The following is a 20,749-nucleotide window of genomic DNA, read 5'->3' on the forward strand; positions in this document are numbered from 1 at the left end:
CATCTGCAGTTTGTCTTGTGTTTTTGAATTAGATTCAACTTAGGAGTCTCTTGACCTACTCAGAAGGCTGCTTGGCAGGTGTCCATGCTGTTGATATAAATATAATCATCTACACTTTCCTGGGTATCTTCTTCAAGAGCGTGCTTTTAAAAAAAAAAAAAAAAAAAAATCTGATTATGGTGTCTGAGGGACCAGGCTTTGTTGCACATCCTGACAGAAGAATTATCTTTGACTTCAAAGAGCCCTCAAGTTGATTGGAGACTCCAGCTTCCTACACAGCTGACACTGGGCATATCATCTGCCTGTGTTCATGAGTTGTGAACCTAGGAGAAGAGGAAGGGCAGGAGGAAGCTCAATTCTGTGGCAAGAGGTTTGTGATGAAACATCATCTCTAATTTGTGATTTTGACTGAGAACTTCCTAATGCCCACTACCCTGCACTGTGCCCAGCTGGGTGGCTTCCAGCAGCTGCAGGGTGTATGTGTGGGTAAAGCAAATAATTTAAACTTGCTTTCTTGTTAATTTTTTGTTGCCTGGGAGTCTTGTGGGATGAAAGATGAGATGGGAGTTTGCTGTCTCGTGAAGAGGGAAACAGCCCTTTTGTGCTTGTGATGGGGTAGGGTGGAGTGCCTGCTTGCATCTTCCAAATATTTCCTGCCTTGCTTCTGGAGTAAGTGGCTGTGGGAAAGGAAGGGGGTCTAGACGGTCTGTCCCTACCCAGCTTACCTGTGGCTGTTTTGGAGAACTTGCTGCTTGTGGCATCCACTGCTCTTTGCTCACAGCCCTGCAGAGGGGTTTGTTGGGTGCTGCTGCTGGTGGTTGTGCCCGACTGCTGCCTTTTAGCTGCTGCTGCTGAAGGTCTGAAGCTCTGCCACATCCTCGGAAATGGGTCAGGGTTTGCTTCCCCTCTTGTGAGGATAATTCCATGCCTCAGGCTGCAAATCTTGCTAGGGTCAGCTCAATTTTGACTGTATAAAACATGTGGAAGCGGATAAAATAGGACCTACTCTTTTTTTGGCATTGCTAGAAAATGTCTGGTTTGATAAACATCACCAAATAAGTATCTCTTTGGGAGATGTCAAAGCTTACTTTCACAGCCTTCATTTTTTGGAAGCTAAGATGGCCAGCTCCTTTCTGTAACTTTTTTTTCCCTGACTCCTGGGAGAAGGATAGAATTGTTGCAGGTGTACGCCGTTCTTATTTGCAAATTCATCTGCATGATCAGACTGTGGAAACGTAAATATATCCTGAACTGTTTTAAGCTTTTCTAGTCTTTCTGTAGGTATTTTCTGTGAGTGACTATAATCTAATGCATAGTGCAGCTATATTTTGGATAGTAAAATAGCAATTCATTAAAATAGCATTTAGTACAATAGCATTCGTAAATATTTAACTTTTGGAATTACTCTGGTATCAGATTTTTTTTGGATATAAACAGAGCTGGCTCAACTCCAGTCATATTTGTGGAAAGAAGTACTGCAGACAAGTCAAAACATGATGGTACTACTTTGAAAAAGAAGCAAAAGATTTCCGAGTTGTAAAGCTGTGCAGTTATGAATTGCTAAATGCAGAACTGCTGTTAGAACCTCAGTTTTTTTTGGCCCTCGTACTTGCCTGGTATAACTGGGCGATGTAGGAGTCCGGAGGGAAATGCGGTGCACACTCAGGTAATTAAAGTCTGTGATATAATGCGTACACGCAGGGAGACAGATTTAAGGTTGCACTATCATCTGTAAATCTTGTATTTGCTAGTTTGAGTGTGTGGCTTCTCAACTGTTTGCCACCCAGGAACCCCCTAAGAAATAAGCTTGGAACTGAGCTCTGCACCTGCTGCTGGTGGCTGATTGTGTACCCTGAGGCTCTGCAAGCGACAGCACCACTGCTCAGGGACAGCTTATGGTAACAAGCAACAAGAAAAGGGGATGGTTGGGACTGGCGTGCCTGCCCCGGCATTTCTAGTTTCGTACTCAAATCGCTTTTAAATAAATGCATGTTTTAAAATCCATGTTTTCTAAATCAGCTCTTTTACGTACTTGAGGAAATTCTGTTGAAACTACATTTTCATCAAAGCGGTGTCTTTCCACCAGGACACTTGAAGATGAGTCTCTACTGCCAGAACTAGTTTCCTGTTGAAATTTAAACATTTGTTCTACCCTCCCTCAGTCATTTATGCGATTAGCTAGTCTTTACAAAACAAAGGAGAGCGAATGTCACGCTGCTTTAAATACAGAAAAGAACATTCCCATTCTCCCAAGCAGCCCCCTGTTTGCATTAAAAAACAGATGAATCTGTTTGGATCAGACTTAGCAAAACAAACAGAATGTACTTTGGATTAAAAACTAGGGGAGGGTGAATTTGTCTCGGAATTAAAACATTCTGAATAGCTGGAAATTATGACTTCATGGTGTCTATTAGACTATCGAGCTGCCACAGAACATATCTGAGGCATGTTCTTCCTATGAGTTAGCTGCAGTACTTTGTAATGGACATGTTGTGAGCCCTCCAAATGTCAGCATCCTGTTTACTTGCTTTTAAGCCCAGCAGCAACTGCGTTTCATGTCTCCAGTTTGCGCTGTTGGAAGAATACATCCTGTGATGTGTAGGAGGGATGCCTACCCTGGCTGAACTGACACCAACTTGTTCTGCAATTCTCGATTTGTTGGATGAAGAGGTCATGTACAGTAAAGCAGAAAGAGCTTAGGTTTTTCAGTGTGTGCTCAAGAAACAGGCCTGTCATTACGTGCAAAACCCAGCAGCTGCTTTTCCAATAAAGGTGGAGTATTGCTAACATAAATGAAAGCACAATGGTTTACTTCTAAAGGTTGTTCCAGGGTAAGCGATAACCTCTTCTCCAGTGAGTTTCCCAGCTCTGTCAGCAGCAATACCTTCCGGGGTATGGGATGTGTGGTTTATTTCCTCTGTAAATTTAGGGTTGTTTTTGTCATATACCCATTTGTATTAATCACTCTGAATGACATTTAAATGTGTAGCTTGCTAGTGGGTTGGGTGAAACGAGCTGAAATGCCCGTTGTTGCTGGTTTAGGCCCTTTCTAATGAGCAGGAGTGGTTTTGTCCTGTCTAAGAATGATTGTAATTCCTGAAATGTCTGTTTTTGTTGCTTTTGCCCACACCAAATGACTTCCTCTGATCTTCATTATCTGAGTGCTTATTCTTGTTCGACATACAAATACATTACAGGCTGAGATTGAGGTCTATATTAAGGTCAAATAAGTGCTTTGTATGTGTTACGTCAAACTTAAGGGAGTTTATTACTGCTTCAGGGAGCAAGATGACTTCTGGAGAGACAGAAGTAATGCACTTAATTCTGTTATGCTGAGGTAATGATACTGAACGCTACGTTACTGTGAGCTCTTTCTCCATTTAAAATACCTTATATCAGTGTGTTAAGGATGGGCTATGTAGAAGATACCTCTTCTGGAGGGGTTTTCTTTCCTCGTTTGGCCTTGACTTTGGGCTATTACACCCACTTACCTGAACATCTCTGTTGTATCCCGCTTCTTGAAATACCCAGAAGCATACTGCTAAGTCTTTAGCACTGGAACCTACTGTCAGGGTTTAAAAAGTAAGTCACAACAAGAGTCTTTTCTTTTTAATGGACTCCCAATACACTACTTTTTCTGTCTTTCCTAAAATCCTGTTTTGCCAGTAAGTTAAGCGAGCACGTTCTTACACAGTTTGCCTGTGTCTCAGCTGCATTCAGCATTTGTCCTCCTTGTCTGCTGCACTTCTTGCTTCCAGCTGTGTCCAGTCCTAAATGCACACACTTGTTGCCACGTCAGGGCTGTGCCTTGATGGTTGCTGCACCTCAGACCTGTTTGGGTTCACCTAGGAGAAGAGTATTTATGCAGGGTGCAGCCTAATTCCCTGCTAGTTAGCTGGGGGGTGCCACAACAGCAGGCTTCTGCGGTGAGCAGAAATGGGCTTTGTGCTGCTCGTCTGCAAACAGCCATGGTGGGAAGTCATCCCGGCAGTCTGTGCTCCAGTCCTGGCCCAGGAGTGGCATCGGTCAGCGGGGACAGTGATCGCTGCCAAAGGTAGGGTCTATGTCCCAGCATCAGGTCTATCTCTCTTCCCCTCCACCTGCATTTTTTTTCCCTTCCTTCCTTCATTTTCTTCTTTCAGAGCAAGCTGCATCGCAGTCTCCCGGGGAGATCACTGTCTTCTGCTGGCAACATCTGATGCTTATCAAAGCAATGTTGCATCAATAAAAATAAACAGCAGCAGCTGATCCCAGAGACAAGCAAAGTTGTTTTTCTTTTTTTTTGTCTCTGCACGCAAAATATCAGCCTACCAGCTTGCCTTAGCAGGGGGGAAAGCCACTGTTACCTGTAGTCCTTGGAGATTTGAGTTTGCCCCGTACAAGGTTTCTGCAATGAAAACTAAATTTAGCACAAACCCACCCCAACCAACTTCATCTTCCTGCTGCTTGAGGCTCTGCCTAGAGTCACACCGCAGTGGTGGTTGTAGCCGAGGCTGCCTGGTGTGAAATAGCGGCTGGACTTCAAGTTCGGGGTTTTTTCCTCTCTAGAGGTATTAATATTAGAAATGTAGGGTTGTGTATGCTGACATGTGAGCTGCCTGTGGCTCCTGTTGCAGGGTGTTCTCCACCGTGGCCGAATGTCATTCTCGAAGCAAGGAGCTAAGCCAACTCTGCAGAGCTCTGAGATGGGAAATTTATCCTTTTGCATTGCTTCTGACTTCGCAGCGTGCTCTGTCTGCACTTCTGTGCATTGCATACTGAAGTGAGAGCAGAGCTGTGGCTTGTCCCTGTCACCCGTGTGCGGTGTCTGGGGATATTGCTGTGCAGCTTCTGCAGTACTGGGGCAGGACACGAGCCTGGGGGCATCAGAGCCAATGTAGCTGCGAGGGTATTAGGATGAAGTGGTTCCTAAATGCACTAATATTAATTGTAACCTGTACTCCTGTGGGTGTGGAGCCCTTAGTCAGAAAACCACGTTAGTCAAATGGTGCTGTAGGCAGTCCTCTGTGTCTGTAACTAGATCTGCTGTGGGGGTCAAAGGAAAGGGTTTGAAACCCTTCTAACATCAGCGTTGAAAACTGGTGACAGTCGTGCGATCCCATGGCAGATAGTATCCCAGGCTTCGTTGTAACTGTGTGAAGGTTTGTTCCTTCAGCAGCATAAGCCCGCTGCTGTTTGCAAACTGTTCTTGTTTTCTTAACAGAAGTTGGGGAAAAAAAATGTTAAAAGACTTTAAGCAGATGAAGACACATGCATTTGAATTGTTCATTGTTTGTCTGGAGTAGTTACAGGATGAGTTGTTTGGAGGAAATAAGGAAACGCTAGCCAGTCTGAGTTTGTGTGCTTTACCTGATAAAGCTTTAGATTCGTGATACAGTGGAGTAATCCCAAACAGCCTTGGATTCAGAATGGGAGGACTCCCTTTTTGCTGAATAGACTTTAACGCTAACAATTAGAGTTAAGATTTTTATTGAAGTTAAGCCATACATTATTCTTAGTTAGAGTTGATCTATCTTGTCCACTTGAAAAATTGAAAGCAAGGATACCATTCACTTGTCTCAGATTGTGATAATTCTTATTTTCATCTTGTATGTTTTTAAACATGAAGTAGGAATCCTGAATTTATGAAAATAAACACTGCCAGAAATGATAATTATGGGAGAACAGGAAGTATAAAGTGAATGTTTTAAACTCATTATTTGTCTCCCCCTCCCCTTAATTTATTTCAGGTTTATGACTCTGACTGTTGCGACAGCATTCTTCTGGAGCTGCGGGAGTATCTGCCAAAATACTTCGGTGTCTGGTCACCACCTACTGCACCAAATGGTACTGTTCTAATTTTATCTATTAATCCAAACCTCCTGGAAAAATCTTATGGAGCCTGATTTTTGGCAGTTGCAAGCTCTGTATTTTTTTTCGTTTTTTTTTTTTTCTTTTTGGTTTCATTTTGTAACTCGCTTCTTTCCCACTAAGAACACGTTCCAGTTGGCAGTCCTCTGGCTAGGTTCGTTCTTTGGGATTGTCCTCGTGGCCCAGGGTACATGAGGCACGGCCGTTCACATGGCAAATGTTTTCCAAGTAGCTGAACCTGATGCATATGACCCCAGAGCTGCAGCTTTGGTCTGGATCATGCTGGAGGGGTGGGCTGGATGCCCATTTGTCTGATTAGGCCATCAAAGCAGGACACAGATGCCGTATGGGTGTGTAAGAAGGAAAAAAGAGACAGGATGTGGTCTGAGGTGAGGCATTCAAGCTGGAATCTGCTACTGGATCTCCAGAGGTTGGATCCCATCACCTTGCGATATCATACCAAACATATTTTTTCGTAGTTGCCTTGTTTAAGAGCACTGCTTGTCAACCTTTGTTACTGTTTTGAATGGAACAAAGCTCTGGTAGCTTAACTTTGTATAACATGTTAGGAGTCAGAAAGAAAAGGTGTTTTTGGAGGACAATTGGAAGATTGTCTCTTCAAGAGACGATGGAGATATTTCTGATGTATATTTAAAATAGCAACTATTTTTCTTCTGCTCTTTCTTATTTACATTGGGAGATGGAGCTTCTGGAATGTGCAGAAACAAAAGGATGCCCTCGAGTTTATTTAAAGGCAAAGGCACTGAAACTAGAAGCCGTGCTCCTTTAACAGCTCTATCTTCTTTTGCTTGTGCTGTCCCTTGATAGACTTGTTTTCCCAAGACAGTGGTGAGGCGGCATCCAAAGTCACTGTCTAAATTCTGTAAAAATAAATGCAGTGAGGACTGTGTCAGTACGTAATGCTTTCTTGGCTCAGATTCGCCTTTACGCTTTCATATTTGGCACTAACCCACATAGCTCTACCAGAGCTATCTTTTTCCTTCCCTCTTAATTTTATGCGTGTCACGGAGCTCACTAGTGTCCCCTCCAAACTGCAAATCAATTTTTCCTACTTAGAGTAGGATCTTAAAATGTGTGGTCTAGCTGAGATATGGTAATTCAACACATCCCTAGTTTACATTGGGAATTAACTAGCACTGTGCAGCATGGGGCTGAATTTTGGCAGGTCTCCACCAGTAGTAGAGAAGTAGCCTGTAGGAATGGATGTAGCTGGTTTAAAGGAAGAGCAACACTTGATTTTTTTTTTTGTTCTTGAAAAAACTCTGCAATATTGGGAGCTCTGTTCATAGAGAGCAGCAGTGGAGCTTCAAACAAAACGCTTGCCTGTAAATTCTGTTACCTGTAGTATGAACGAGCTTTGTGTAGTCTTGACAAAAATCAAGTGCAGTGGAGATCGTGGACCTTAGCAGAACATGTGTGTGCTGGGGTACATCCAAAGCTAAGGAGGTGGCCATTCAATGTGGAAGTGCTCTGTTGACCAGCAGGCATTTGCAAATGCAGTTTTGCTAATGCCAGGTGTAGAGGAAAACCTCTGTGATGAATTTGCCTTTGTGCATCAGTGCCTGACAGCAGAAGACACCAGAGGTGAGAAGAATCACCACAGTTGTGTTTCAACTGCATAAAAAGTAGGAAATGGAGTTTACAAAAATAGGAAGAGGTGAAGTAGACCCGCAGAGTATAGAGAGAGCATGGAAAGGCTATTTTGGGAAGATCAGGGGTGGGGTTTGTTCCCTGTTCCCCCCAGATGAACTGTGGAGTAATCTCTGGCACCACTGAAAAGATTGGACCTTATGATTGCTTAGCTGCTATGGCATGTCCCCGTGACACTAGATGAAGGAATCTAGCTGCTGCAAAGATAACTAGTTATTACGTTCAGATTAGGGTTGTATGTGTAGCTTTTTGCAATCTTGACTTTGCATCCCTGACCTTTCCTTCATCAGTAACTTCTCCACGTCCTGTGGGGACACAGCTCCAGCAGCCTCTGAGCAGTGAACCCAGTAACTCCTCACTGCCGTGGAACTGGGCATAGGTGACTGCACTTAAATAAAATGAAATAAATCTGTTGGTTACCAGAGCCCCGCTGTGTGCTGCTTGTTCTGGTCTATCTATATATATTCCAACAGTGTTTGTGTGGAGGAGCAACTGCTCGCCCAGAGAGAGGGGATGGCCAGAAGCACCTTTGGTTAACATAAAACTCCTTTATTTATGAGACAATGAAGCTCTTTCGTGAGTGGTGTTTTATATGTGTAGCATCTGAGTTGTTATCTTGGGAAGAGGGTTGGGAGTTTGAGTAGGTTCACCCAGACAAGAGAACCATAGGTTTCCTGTAGAAAGAAGCAAAAACAAAACAGCAACTGAATTTAGGACCACTCTGAACATAATTTGTGCGCATTTCTAAGTTTCCATATGACAGGTAAGGAGTTCCTTCTGCTGAACTTTAAACTTCTAGGTAAAAAAGATGGAGCAATATTCAAAATAGAGTATCAATAAAAGCTTATAAATAACTCCTGTTACGCAGAAATCCCATACCGAGTGCTACTGCATGGCAGCCAGGGTGAGAGAGGGATGACACCCCATCTCCCGAAAATAATCTGAAATTGGAGTGAGGCAATTTGATTTCAACTTCGGGCTCCCTGGCATTGTCAGTGTTGGGAATTTATTAACAAGCAAGTGGAAAAGTTGCTGCAAAGATATGTCGGACCATGTTAAGCTTTTTATATCTCCTGCTGAGAGTTGTGCTTTCTGCTGCCTACTTTTTGCTCCTGCATATTTTTTGCAAGCAACTTTACCACTGCTCATTTCATACTGGGCTCTACTTTCTGATGCCTAAACTGGGAACAGGGTAGAAAAACACAAGACAACTTCAAACCTTGCTTTTCTTTTGCTGCTGAGAGCAACTGAGGCTTTTTTTTTTTCCTGTTTATTCATATGTTTTGAGAGATGCCTTGCAGATTATGAAAAGAAGTCAGATGCCTGGAGTTATTTTGTGACTTCTGACTCCGGCAAGTACTGAATGCTTCAGCATGTACGTGCTCAAGTCTGCAGTGGTTCGTGCCATACATACTTGCTGAATTTTGGTGGTCTTTCGGTTTGTCTCCTTTGGGACTGCAATAAAATATGTAAATAATATGTCAAACCACATCTTCCCTTCTTTCTCTTCTGCTGAAACATAGAAAGGGGGGAGGAGAAGCCTCTGAGGAATGATTTGTTTAAGTTGTTGAAATACATGTTCAGGATTATCTACCAAAGCTAAGATACAAAAATCCCAATGAATTCTTTTCTCTGCAGGGGATTTTAATTTAAATTATTTTTAGATAGTTGAAATGTAATTTATTGGTATGAAGCATATCTACATCAGAGATTGTTATTTACTTGTGCAATAGAAAATTATTTGTGTTGGTGAATGCATGATTTTCAGACGCTCTTTGGGGTAGGAGCATTCCACATAACAACTTAGAAAATCTAAGTGCTTGAAAAATCTGCATTTGTCTTTTTCACAAAACAGGAAGGAGAGCTCTCTGGTTACCTCTTCACAAGATACCGTAAGGGTTGCTGTGTTAAAAATCCTGGTGTGTACTGATCCTCTGGTTTTGGGGTCTGGAACAGTTGACCATAAATGTTGAACACAACACAAACAGTGCTAGGAAAAATGATTTGTAAACACCTGATGCATTTTCTGAAGCTGTAATCAGAAAAAAAAATAGCTCAGTACCATGATTTATCTGTGGTGCCACTGCCCTCCCCGCAAGGACAAAAAGCTTTTTGAGAGTGGGGGTGTGCTCTGAACAGATGGGACATAATCTTGACTGAGCTGGCAGCTAGCTGAAGATGAAGACTTAAATTATAATTCCAGAAAGTGTGAGAGATGAGTCATTTCTGGATAATACACAGACTTTTCCAAGTAATTAGTATTTCCCAGGGTTAATGTTAGCTCCAAAGCTATTTTAATGCCTTTTTTTTTTTTTTTAATAGTAATTGTTATGTTTTAGGAGGTTTTTAGGGGGGATACTCTAGCTTAGCAGCTCTGAAATGAAAGGAGAAATAAAAAGTTAAATATCTTAAGAAATGCTGAATTTTGGTGCTGTATGCTTAAAAAGAGGGATTTGGATGAGTGGAGCAGAGGATGGCGGATACCCGTGAGTGCTCTTCAAATGTCTGTGATGGAAAGAGCCGAACTACCTTGCCTGCATATTGTCTGAAAGAATAAGGGCTTGTTTGGGAGATCTGGTTCTACTTTTCAAACTAGTTGTTTTTATGGGCTCGGTTGTTGTTGCTTTATGGAAACAGATGTTTTACACTACTTCACATACACATGGTTTAGGGTTTACAAAATAACTCAGACAAACAACATTGCATCTAAATAATTTGAATAATTTGTGGTAATTTACAATTTGGATAATTTTAGTATTTGTAACAGTGAGTCTGGAGCTGCTCACGAGATAATCCAACACATTTGGGGTTGGTGGTGAAGGACAACAGCCATTTTTTGAGATGTTTTTATATTTTCCCTGCCCCTGTCCCATGCCATATCTCTGGCTCGGTGCTTTTGAGAGCCAAGTTCTGAAATCCTTACATTTCATTTAGATGTTGTTTCCTGGATTGTTTTAGAGTGATGACAAAAATATATTGATTACCTTAGTTTAGATAGTGTGAAAAAGGCTGGGTGTGAAAGATGATGCTTAGATTTTTACTATTTTTGTTTCAATAATAGAGAGCTGAGAGGTTGTAGGACTCCTCCGGAGTCAGTAGTGGTCCCCAAAACCTCAAAAATTAAAGCTTTGCCAATATCTGACTGAATTTGACCTGTGTATGAACACTTTGAATAGAACAAGTGGCACATGCAGTCCAGCTTATACAGAATATGCTCCCTAATAGGGAGAGCGTTTGTCTACCTTTCCCTTAGGGGACATCTAATGAGCAAATGTTGGGTTTGTTTGCTGTCTGTGGCTTTCTCAAAGTTAAGTGTGAGTTATTTTAGCTTGGGTATCCCTGCAGTTATAGTTAACAAACCTTGTATGTGAGTGAGCTAGTCTATAACCAAACTCTTTTTGCTGTAGACAGATTGATTCTGTAGCCCTGAGGACACTGAAAAGTAATGTAAGCTGGTGCACTGAGTTAGTAGAAGACTGGATTTTTAAAATAGTATATTGATTTGACACACTTTCCTGGTCATGACTATAGTTAAAAACATGCTTAGTTCCATTTATAGATAAAGCTAACATCTAAGGATTAAATCAAATCTGTTTCTCAGATTGATGCACGTGTACTTTGGGGAATTGGGTCGTTTGATCATGGTGATAATGGTGTAAAAATCGAAGCTCTAAATAGGACGTAAGTAAATAAAAAAGCAGTTTCATATCTTTAAGGAAGAGTCTCTACTTACTGAGTAGAAAGGAACATTATTTGTTCCTTTTTTCTTGACGACTCTAACTGACTTTGTTACTTTTCTGTACAGCTGTGAAATTAAGGCACTTTGTCCCTCTTCCCTCTTTAAAATTTAACTGCAGAGGTTTTTGCTTTCTTTGGCAATCCCATTTGAGATTATTCTGAAGGAATGGGGAAGAACACAGCGTCCGTGTGTATGCAGATTGCATTAAAGCCAAGGAAACATGCTCATGGAGTAGGCTGGACTCCAAAAGAAAAATGGATTTTTATGGGAGGTTTGGGCCTGATAAAAGCAGGCTTAGCAGAAGCTGATGTGAAGAATGAGAGGGGTGTTGATGCCCAGCTTTTCCTTCGTACACGTCGTGCCCTCCCAAGGGCTGGAGATGTGTGCACGCTTTCTCCAACCGAGTTGTAGGCAGTTACTGGGGGAGTTGGTTTTCTTGGTGTGCTCTGACAATCAGTGTCATAAATCATGCTGGAAAATAATCTCTTACCTATGTTGGAGAAAAGCATAAACCAGTTTGACCAGGTTTTACATCCTCCTTTAAATCTTCGGGCACTCTGAGGGGCTGGGGCTGTTGTAGTCGACTCACCCAAAAGGACTTCTGGAAATGGCCAAGAGGCAGCCTAGGATTTGAGGAGTGTTGTCCCCAAAAGGTGCCCAAGGAGAAAGGGGGCAAGGGAGGAGAAAAAGGAGACTCGTTGCACTATGAAATGTTAATTTCCTTTCTAAAATGACAGAAAGAGAAAACTGCAGTTTGAATTCTACCCCTCTCACACAGAAAGAAAACGCAGTCTCCGTTGAAAAAACAGCCATGCAGTAACCAGTGTGTGTATGTGCTTATTAATGTGATTTGAAGTATGTTACTGGCTTAATAACAGCTCCTCCTCAGTTTCATTTCGGCAATAATTTGAATTTGAGTGCCAGGCTAGCACTCTTTAATTATATATTATTTTCTAAACCAGAATGCATTCAGAATTTAATGCCAACGGAGTTTGTGGCTGCCAGTGACCGTAACTTAGGCTGTGTTCAGAGACAAACGTGACTCTGAGGCCTAACATCATGTGAGCCCTTTAACTATTTTCCCTCCTCCACAGAAGCTCAGCAGAAACTCTGTGATTATTTTGCTTTGCCCCACTGCTAACCAAAGTTTTGTCTTTTCTACAGATATGTATCTAAAACTGGAAGATGTGACCCGTAAGTTTAATAAGCCTTGCATAATGGACGTAAAAATAGGGCAGAAAAGTTACGATCCGTATGCTTCAGCTGAGAAGATACAGCAGCAGGTCAGCAAGTACCCGCTGATGGAAGAGATTGGCTTTTTGGTACTTGGCATGAGGGTAAGGACTTGTTTTGTTTTCAAATTCAGCTTATGCTCTAGTCTGTTGTCCAACACCAGATACAGCAGCTAGTTTATCTAGCAAATGACAGTGCTTTTGAGTTTTGTGTAAATAAAGTGTTATCTCAGTGTGTTGGTAGTACTGGTATCAACTGTCATGCGAAGTATGTTTCAAAACATTGCTTCCCTTCACAAGTGTTTAACTTGGCTGTGCCCCTTCTGAGAGTTTATTTGCAGCCTCTCTCTCTCTATATATACACACATACAGGAAAGGTGTTGGGCTAGATGATATTCATTCAAAACTGAATGTAGTTGCAATCGTTTTTTGTTGCACAGCTATTGGTTTTAAAGATTGTAAAGCATTTTTTTTTGGTGTTTAGGCTTATATCAGAGATTTACAGAAAGGACCAGTCTTCATAATTTAGTAACAATCTGTGTCCTCTCCAAGTCTTTTTTTATTTTTGATTTGCTTTTATAAAAATAATGTAATTTTTATATTTAGGGAAGAGTAAGTTAGCTTTTCAGAGGTGATATGCATAGTTATAAATAGCTGCTTACAGTCTTCAGTTAAAAAAGCTTTCAATCAAAAGAAAATGTCTTTGATGCATACGTGCTTGAGGAACGACTGTCAGTTGGAGCTTAGTCTGAGGTGGGTAAAGGCCTTCAGATGTCCTTAGTGACTCCATTAGATTTCCTTCTTTTAAACGTGGAGAAAGATGAATGAGTATTAGTGTATTGACTGCTGTAATACTTAAGCATAAGGAAAAGCTTTACAGAACGTTTATGGATCAGTAACACAAATGCGTTAATGTCAGTAATGATTGCCTGATGCAATGCATTTGAAGTATTTTTTACCTGCCACAACTGGCTCAGGAATACTTTTGATGTGAGATTTTATTTGCCATACTCGCATGGAGGAAGCCAGGGCTTTGCGGCTTGCATCAGCAAACATAAATGGCTGGAGACTTTGGTAAGCCTCTACATTGCTTAGAAAGCAACAGTACCCAGATTGCACCATTGTCTGAAATAATTCTAATCTCTGCAGTGTTTTGTACCTAATTGCCTAGGCTCTCAGCCTTAACTTTGTCTTGAGATAAGCTTTTACAGCTATAAATTATAGTGGTCATGAGTAGTAATTATGCAAGCCTGTGAGAGAGCATGTGGGAGTTGAGTCAAAAACCAGTCCAACAGTTTGGATCGAGAAGGAAGGCTGAAGATTATAGCCTTGGATTTGGCTTGTATCATTACATAACCTTTCTTATCTCATCCGTAAAACAACGTACTTCACGTTCTTTGTGTCCTGACAGCGTAAAAGGGGTGCTTGCTTCCACGGTGTTCTGTGTTTTTGTTTGTAACCTTGTCGTTTACTGGCATCTTGATCCTGTTGCAGAAATTCTTTTGATTCCCTAATTAAAGCTGTGTTTATAATGATGGTTCTCCCAAGCACTGCAGTTTCCCATCCGGTGTTTAACTAGATGAGATGTGTTTTGTGCGCTTGGAACCAAATTGCATGTTGAAGTTATTTTCCAGAAAGATTTCAAAAGGTTCCTCCTCCCCTCACGCAGCACTTAGCAAAGCCCACATTCACAAACAAGGCATTTTCTGTGCTCAGCTTGCCTCCTCTCGATTATGGGGTGCTCTCTGCCTGTCTGCTGGCTTTATTATTCCAGGATTCAGGACGTGATGTAAAACCCTCTCCTGTACAGGCATTTTCTGCCTGTAACAGCTAACATGCTGGGTAAGGGATGCTGGCGTTTGCTGGGCAAACATGTTTGCGTGGTATCACACAACCTAGAAAGAAGAGAGTTTTGATTTTAATCTCTTGGTTCAGTGTTATTTGCAATACTGGGGATGAAGGAGGTATCTCACTCTTCCTATTTTGGAAAAGCAAGAAAGGGGGTACCAGGAAAAAAAAAAAAGGAAAAATGCAGTTCTCTATGCTTTTAAAGCACACAGCATAAAAGCTGTCACAAAGAAAGATACGAGCAAAAATGTTACACCTTTTTTTAAAACAAAAATGTATTTATAGTCCTTTTTAACCAAAAGTCATCAATACAGCTTTTTCATGCACTGATAAGTAAGTAATCATCTAGTTATACATACATACATAGGGTTTATCCTTTAAAAAATGATAATAATCTAACTGGCAGAGCTTTGTTTTATGGACATGGCTCTGGCATTTGGCACGTGCTAAAGCACGCTCATCTTTATTCACTGAATAGGCAGAAGAAATGCATGGAGCCACATTTAGAAAGCACAGTCAGTTCAGTAACATTTGTTAAAAACCTATTTCATAGTCAGCGCAGGGGTTCCTTCCTTCAGATGGTTGAGGACATACATTTGTTACAGAAGTAGGGAGAGCTCAAATATAAGTCAGAACACTAAGTTACAGTTTCAGTAACAGAAATACAGGTTGCAGTATGGTTTTACTAGTAGACATAAATATACAAGAAATATCTTAGCAGTGTATGCAGTATTAAAAATAGTGTTTTATTTGCTGTTGAATAAAAGCAGAATGTGTGGGTTGTGATCTTGATTCACAGCCCTTTCAGACTCCACAATTCCCAATTTCTACAGGTTTTTTTTTTTTTTTTTTCTTTTTCAGATCATCTTGATTGCAGTATTACATAGCTCACAATTTTTGTGAAACATGTTTTTAAAACACGGAGCAATGATTATGTAACTTTGCCTGTATAATCCATCATGTACTTTTGTTTGTGCCTATGATTTATTGCATACATTAATGCGGATACCTTATCAAAGCTGTTTCTAAAAGCAAATTTCCTAATCTACAGCACATGTTCCTGCAAGATATTTTAAAACTAACTGCAGCTGAGACCATTTTCTTTCTGTATGAACCTTTTCTAACATTGCAATTTTTGTAAGCCCTGATATATCAATTAAGATTTAGTAGGGGAACAATAAGAAAGCTATTAAATCCTGCATCTAGCATTCATATTTTTCCTTGAAAAAAAAGGCTTTTTTTTGTTTGTTTTATATTTCCATAATCTAATTCAAGCTTTGTTTCAGAAAACAGAGGAAGACAAAACAAAAGCAAAAAAGAAAATGTTCACAAATTCAACAGTGTCCAATCCGTGCTGCAAAACTGAGCGCAGCAATTCCCCTGAGTCCCGTATCTGCCAGTCAATTGAAGGATGTTTCAGAAATTCATTTCTAGAGTTCAGGATGCTCATCTGTCATCCTCTTGGGTGAGGGACTCATCAGATAAACGACAGCTGGTACAGTTGTGTCCTTATGGCTGATAACAGCTCCTGTATGTTAGGAAAAAGCAGGGGATGGATGACATGAGAGGTGGCCTCCTTTTTCTCCCTGTTATTATAAAAAGCAGGCATAAGAGAAATTTATTCTAACGAGCTGCTCTGTGGAAGTTTTGGGAATCCAAAATAATGTATTCAGCTATTTTAAAAGTGCTTCAGGACTTAACTGCAATGTCTCTGTTTCTTTTATTTAGGAGGTTATTGTTCTGCTCTGTCACTGAATAGGTTTCATCATAATTTCATTCTACAACTTACTAAATTTATTAAAGATAGGGTTTATTAAAACTCAGTGTTTAAGTCTTCCATAGTGGCAGGAACAAGTCCCTGAGAGATCACAGGGCTGCGGAGAAACCCGGCTTCTTCAGGCATAAAGGAAACCTGTGCATTGCATGGGGATAATGATGAGGTGTGAGTAAAAAGTGTGAAAATACATATTTCAGTGATAATTCTACAAGTTAGGGAGTTTCCATAGGTAAGTATTTGAACAGTTGTGTATTTTTCTGCTTCACCATGTAAGCCAGCACTGAATTAGTGTAAATAACACTGTATAATGTTTGATATTTTGCTTTCCTGGAGTCAGTCTTCAACTTAACGTTCTAAAGCTGCAGCTGCAAGGTTTCCAAACTGTCTCACTGTACTAACACCATAATTTTAAAAATGGTACAAAAATGTGTGCATATGGAAACAGTAATAATTTAACACCTCATGTGGGGAACCAAAAGCCAAATGCTTTTGGAAGAGAAACTCCAAAAATAATTTCCCTTGTCAGCTAATTATCGGGATTGTTTGACATGCTGCCCACACAGAGTCCCTACTAATAATAATTAAAACCAAAAAACTTTTTATCTTGCTGGATTCCAGCTTTGTTTATGCAGAAACCTCACTGAACTGGGAGTGCTTGTAGGCACAAGGAGGAGCCTACACGCTGTTGACCGAAACATCTCCATTCTTGCCTGGTAGTAATGTGCAAAAATCCCTGATCAAGCAGGACTTTTCTTACAGATGATTTGCAGATCTCATTCATTTTCTTTGTCTTGCACTATGCAGTGGAACTCCTTATGTGAATTCAGAGCAAACGTGTAACGAGCCGTGGCAGGTGGACAAGGAATGAGATTTTCCTGTCTAATAATTTCTTGGCTGTTGTTGAGGCTACAGATGTGACTTATTTGACTTGCCGTTGTTTTGACAGAAATGGGCTAGTACAGGCAGTCGCAACAACAGGGTTACAGAAGAAAAGTTGGTTCAAAGGCAAATATCCTTTTGGGAAGGGTTGGGAGCAGATTAGCCGCAGTGACAGCGTGAACAAAAGCACGGTGAGGCAAGAAGCCTCTCGGCTCGGAAGTCAATTTCGGCCTCGTGCCGCTACAGCACAGCGATCCCTTTGTTTTTGGGGTGAGGACCAAGCAAGATGTGGTGAAAGATTGCTCCTATCTGAGCTGGGGTTTCTGTTCCTCTGCTTTCAGTACGGGGCTTAATGTGTTTGTGTTTCGCTGAGGTCTTCCAGGAATGGTTCAAGCAGCCACTTCCTTGCCATTGAGAGAAGGCTTTGAGGAGAATTAAGAGACAGCTCTTTGGCTAACGTGGAGAATACTTTCACGATTACCTGCATGTGTTGTCCTTCAATACTATTGTCTTCAAGAAAAGAAAAATAACTTAGAACTGCAGCCAAGCCCTTTGGTAACCAAGGGTATTCTGAGCATGCTTATTCACAAGATAGTTAAATATGTACGTTGCAGTGCTGGTATGTGTGGGACTTAGCAATTTGTCACCAACCATTTTGTATAGTTAAAAATGCCCAACTGATGCAAAACTTGCACATAAGAGTTTTAAACCTCTAAAACTGGGGGGAATGGGTCTGTGCAAGTTATGAGAAGAGGTAGGGTGGCTTCGTGGGAAACTCCGCTCAGAGGCACAGGGGGCTTATGCGCTGTTCCAGCATTTCTTTGGAAAAGAAAATGAGCTTGCAGATCTTAATCAGCATTTTTGAGCAACTGCCCGTGTCGCAGAAACGGTTAGCTCCTATGGCTAAGAGATAAGGTTCTGGTAAACAGGATTATGTGTTCGTGAGCGTGCTGCTGTGCAGATGTGTGCAGGCAGCTGCCCCTAGACCAACTGAACGCGCATGCTTGATGCCATTGAAATGAAGATGCAGCTTGTAAAAACATGGATGCAGTCTCCAGACTTTTGCTCCTCTACCCAAGGAACACTTTATTATTCTTGATGTATTTAATTACCTTTTGCATGTGTTCTTTTTTGAAATTTTGAAAGTTTTTGAAAGCTTTTGAAAGTAGTTCTGGTACTTGAAGTATTTAAATAAGTTGTCTTTGTCTTCGTATGTTTTATACTCTATCTAATGTGCTTTAAAGAAAAGAAGTGGAGAAAAACGATTGTTTTAGTGAAACCAAAGTCACACTAGTCAGATGTTCTTTTAAAATAACTCGCCTCTTTCACTGCGCTCTTCTGCAATTTATAGGCAGCAGGACCTCACTTTCTGTAGCTGTTACAGCAGTAGAAGTCGGAGTCATAACAGTGGGAAGTAATCCCTGCTACCAAGCGAGTTGAAACATTCAGGCTTACTAATGTTGTTTCTTTAGTACAATCGGAATTATTTACTGCCCTTTCAATGTGTGGCTGGTGGCTGGAGTCTCTGTTTCCACACACCAGGATCTGAGTTCCTTGGGGACACTGAGTGTAATTACTTGAATCTTTTTGTCACAGTAAGAATTTTTTGAGACGTTTCCTTCTAGCTGCTCTGCAAAGCAAGAGTTTGGGCCTGTGTTTTCAGACTGTGCTCATCGCGGTTTGGATGAGGGAGAGAAGTTTTGGTGTGGGAGGCTGCAAAAAAAACAAACAAACAAAAAAAAGAGAATTCTGCTTTTTTGTTATTACTATTTTTCATATACCACTCAATTTTATACACCAATTTTCACTGCCCGTGGGCAGGTGCCTCACCGGTGCAGCCCCACTTGCTCTCTGTGGGATCCTCTCTCTGTGCGGCGGGTGAAGTGAGGGCAGAGCGCGGCAGTCGGGATGGGTGCCGCAGGGTTGGGTGGTCTGAACAAATGCCAAGCAGAAAGTTTCTGCCAGAGACAACCGCCTGCTTGGTAACACCATTATTTCTGCAAGTAGGAATTGTCTACACTCTCATAAACAAATTATATTTGGGCCTGGCTGGCTGGCACGTTTCTACAATGGAAATTATTTCAGTTAGAGAGAAAATGTGTCTCTGTATAAAACAGTTTTTAATTAAGTTGTTAAGCTTGTGCAATTCCTGATATGGGCAAAACTGTACCCGTGTGATTTGCCTCCCTTTCAGGCGAGGGCGTTGTGCTGGTTATACCAGTATCTGCTGGAATCGAGCTTTCACTCGGCTACTGTCTTTATTTCATGTAACCTCATTTGTGCCAAAAATCGTAGTTTCAGATGGGTCTTGTGTACTGGGCACTCCTGGTCACATCATAGCACTTTTTGTTGTTTTGCTGTTGTACCAAATATTTTTAAGAACTGCAAAATAGTTGTAGTGAATGCATGAGCATGTTAAGTCTTACAGAATTAATATTTGTAGCAACATTAGTAGGAGTGTGATGGTTTCACATCTTAGCATTGATCTGCAAGGTATGTACTATGTAAAATGTTTTCTGTAACTAGTATGATGTCTTTCTGATGCAGGAAAATACAACTTCTAGATTAACCCCAAGATATGCAGGGGCACTGTTTTGCAGATCGGAGCACTAGAGGGCAGTGCTGACCTCTTAACTAACTTACAGCTACAGAAGGGATAAGTGGTACCAAAGATTTGTAACCTGTCTGTAAGGCGTCTCATGCAGAAAATCTTGGTTGCCCTAAATAAGAACAGATGTACCTTCTTGTTTCTTGCAGGTTTACCATGTCTCTTCTGACAGCTACGAGACGCAAAACCAGCACTACGGAAGGGGCTTGACGAAGGAAACAGTAAAGGATGGTAAGGGAGCTCAGTGCTGTTGGGTATTTGATATTACTATTATTTTAGAACTGTGTGAAAAAGTAGTCTCTGTGCTCCCATTTAAAAACTCCCTTTCTCTCCTCTTGCCAGATGGGTCTTTAGCTGTGCCCTGTATCATCTGAACTACCTGTCAACCCTAAGTTAAATGTGCAGTTGGCTGTAACAACAGTTATAAGAATTTCCTCAATACACATCCCTTTTACTATTAATAAGGGAGTAATTGTGGTAGAATCCAATCTCTTTGCAGAATTGAGGCTTGATACTCCATTGAGGTAGAAATCTTAGAAGTGTTAATGTTTTTAATCTGTATATTTATATTTCTGGTTGTATTCTGTGAGTAAGTGCTGTCTGTTATATTAAAAAGCTGCTATAAACACACTTTTCACTGACCATCTCACTTGAAATCAATTCTTACCTTGCTCTACACTAACAATAAATAAAAATGTTACCACTGTATGTCTATTTGGTGATAAATATTTCAAACTAGTCATTAACTGACATCTGTTTGTCTGTCCCCCCCTGGGGACAGAAGGACAGACAGACACACACACACACCCCTCTCTAGAGCTGGCACCAACTTGTCAGCTCTGTCACTTGTGATAAAGAAGCTGGGAGCTGCTGAAGCTTGTTTATCCCTGGAGAATTTAGTGGGTCCCTGCCCAAAACAGTTGAGATGCTTGCTTTAAATGATGAGGGGAGCAGGAACTGTGTTCATCTACTGCTTGATACATAGAGTGGCTATTTTTTTATGATCCAAGCCCAACATAGGTTCTGTATATGTATAGCCCAGCTGTTCTGTACAGCAGGACCTGTGTGGGGAGGTGACTGAAAGTACCTGAGTTCCTCAGTTCAGTTCTGATTCATTTAATAACTGTGCTTGAAAGGAAACTGAA

General features: G+C 41.1%; 1 protein-coding gene across 2 annotated transcripts in view; it reads left to right on the forward strand.

Moving 5' to 3' along the window:
• Positions 1-20,749, forward strand: part of IPMK (inositol polyphosphate multikinase) — a 40,917-nt gene that overhangs the window by 14,340 nt on the left and 5,828 nt on the right. For both annotated transcript variants that reach the window (XM_040563681.1, XM_040563682.1), the window contains 3 exons: positions 5,730-5,826; positions 12,425-12,597; positions 19,754-19,835. In XM_040563681.1, coding sequence (XP_040419615.1) covers positions 5,730-5,826; positions 12,425-12,597; positions 19,754-19,835 — 352 coding nt within the window. The remainder of the gene's footprint in view (positions 1-5,729; positions 5,827-12,424; positions 12,598-19,753; positions 19,836-20,749) is intronic.

The sequence above is a fragment of the Cygnus olor genome, chromosome 7, assembly GCF_009769625.2.
Source record: "Cygnus olor isolate bCygOlo1 chromosome 7, bCygOlo1.pri.v2, whole genome shotgun sequence".
Taxonomy (NCBI): domain Eukaryota; kingdom Metazoa; phylum Chordata; class Aves; order Anseriformes; family Anatidae; genus Cygnus; species Cygnus olor.